The sequence below is a fragment of the Halyomorpha halys genome, unplaced genomic scaffold (genome assembly GCF_000696795.3).
Source record: "Halyomorpha halys isolate HHAL.00 unplaced genomic scaffold, Hhal_1.1 Scaffold868.1, whole genome shotgun sequence".
NCBI lineage: Eukaryota > Metazoa > Arthropoda > Insecta > Hemiptera > Pentatomidae > Halyomorpha > Halyomorpha halys.
Window position 1 is genome coordinate 162,210 of NW_027108945.1, and position 2,320 is coordinate 164,529.

General features: G+C 37.8%; 2 protein-coding genes across 6 annotated transcripts in view; one reads left to right on the plus strand and one right to left on the minus strand.

Annotated features, from left to right (window-relative positions):
* Positions 1-2,320, plus strand: part of LOC106686753 (protein furry) — a gene marked incomplete at its 5' end in the record, with an annotated part of 69,895 nt that overhangs the window by 24,748 nt on the left and 42,827 nt on the right.
* The window catches only part of LOC106686754 (uncharacterized transmembrane protein DDB_G0289901), a 12,125-nt gene that overhangs the window by 8,396 nt on the left and 1,409 nt on the right, over positions 1-2,320 (minus strand). For both annotated transcript variants that reach the window (XM_067047210.1, XM_067047209.1), the window contains exon 2: positions 59-1,099. In XM_067047210.1, the coding sequence (XP_066903311.1) occupies positions 59-1,099 (1,041 nt within the window). The remainder of the gene's footprint in view (positions 1-58; positions 1,100-2,320) is intronic.

Consider the following 2,320-nt stretch of genomic DNA (forward strand, 5'->3'; position numbering starts at 1 on the left):
GCCTATGGCCATCTGTGGCACAATGTGTACTTTGATTTCCTTGCCTATGACCATCTGTGGCACAATGTGTACTTTGACTTCCTTGCCTATGGCCATCTGATGTGCAATGTGTACCTTGACTACCTGGTATATGGCCATCTGAGGCACAACGTGTACTTTGACTTCCTTGTCTATGGCCATCTGATGTGCAATGTGTACCTTGACTTCCTGGTCTATGGCCATCTGAGGCACAATGTGTACTTTGACTTCCTTGCCTATGGCCATCTGAGGCGCAATGAGTACCTTGACTTCCTGGTCTATGGCCATCTGAGGCGCAATGTGTACTTTGACTTCCTTGCCTATGGCCATCTGAGGCGCAATGTGTACCTTGACTTCCGGGTCTATGGCCATCTGAGGCACAATGTGTACCTTGACTTCCTTGCCTATGGCCATCTGATGCGCAATGTATACCTTGACTTCCTGGTCTATGGCCATCTGAGGCACAATGTGCACTTTGATTTCCTTGCCTATGGCCATCTGTTGCACTATGTGTACCCTGACTCGATCCTCCAGTGCCACATGTTCCAAACGATGTACCTTTATTTCCTCCTTCAGCTCTCGTTTCTGCTCCATGACTTCCTTTCCCAGTAGCATGGATTCCTCCAGTTGCAGATGCCAGTTTGTAAGCATCGCATGATGATGCACATTTTGGTTTTGATCCACTTTCTGATCCGTGACTTTGTCCGCCTGTTACATGGGTTCCCCCTGCTGCTTTTCCATGAGCTTCACAGGATGATGTGCATTTTGATTTTGATCCACTTTCTGCTCCGTGACTTCCTCCTCCTGTTACATGGGTTCCCCCTGCTGCTTTTCCATGAGCTTCACCGGATGATGTGCATTTTGGTTTTGATCCACCTTCTGCTCCATGACTTCCTCCTCCTGTTCCTGCACCTTGTCCATGTGCTTCACTTGATAATTTTGGGTTTGATTGTGTACTACTTTGATGCGGCGGATAAAGAGATTTCAGACATTCTTGTAAAGATATAGTAATGCACAGCCTTTTGCCATCTCCAATATCGGTACAGGTTGTCACTGGGCGATTCAGGGGATGTTTCTGGCACTTCAAAAAAATAAAAAATAAATAATGAAATTATACTTATAATGGTTAATAAGAAATATTCACTATTGTAATTATGTTGAAGGATACTTGCTACAAAATTTATGATTAATTTCTCCTACTTCATAAGGTAAATGTAGTAGATTCGTAGCTAAACCTCTGGACTCCCAACTAGCATTTCCAGATTCAGTTTTTGCTGAAAATTTATTTTATCATCTCTCATCCATGGATAGACTCCATCAAGAAATTCTATTGGACCACAGCCAGCTACTATAAAGTGGCTTTAAGTCAGTCTTCTTTATCCTATTAATTACTCTTGTTTATTAACACCTCAATAGCAGTGTTAGAAATGAAAGACCTATACCCATGTTTTTAATGACTTCCATTTTGTCAGATCCTTCCTTATGTCATATAACTACATAGATTGTTACTGCCTGTCAAATCCTTCATAATTTCCATACATATATATTGCACCAATCAATAAAAATGTTTGATTTAGGCATTTCATAAATCCTAGAGTATTGAATACATTAGTACAGTAATTGAATACAATTAAAATTTAATCATATATAACACATTTTCATAAGGAATCAGTGATGTCAACTTCAATTCAGTAAATCAGTCTAATGTTTTAATCATCTTATAAGTTAGTTTTGTCTTCTAAATTCTATGATTTTATTTCGAAAGTCATTTTTCAATTTTTTGTTTTGGATGAAATTTTTTTGTCTTGAAATTTATTTTAATAAAATGTTTTATGCTAGTACATTGGTTCTATTCTGTATCATCTTTCTCTATGAATAAAAGGATTGAAAAATCGATTCATTTATCTATGATTAAATGATTGATTTGATGAGGTTCTATGTGACAAAGATCCTTCGCTACTGTTGTTCTTAACTGTCAAGTATTATAAACAAAATTCATACTAATAAATTGCTAAATCTCTACCAGTGCTGCTTAAAATAGTATCAATCATTTTCCACTAAATTTTATCAGCATAAAAATCAGCCACAGTCTATAAACACACTTCCCGAATAATCATGATAAAATTATGATATGCCTGACACAAAAACGACCCATGACCCATTTCAAAATATTGTTTTATTTTATTATTGTATGATTTTCTGACTGGAACATTTTTTCCAAATTGTGATGCTTGAAACAAGGGGGGAGAGAGAGAGAGAGAGAGAGAGAGAGAGAGAGAGAGAGAGAGAGAGAGAGAGAGAG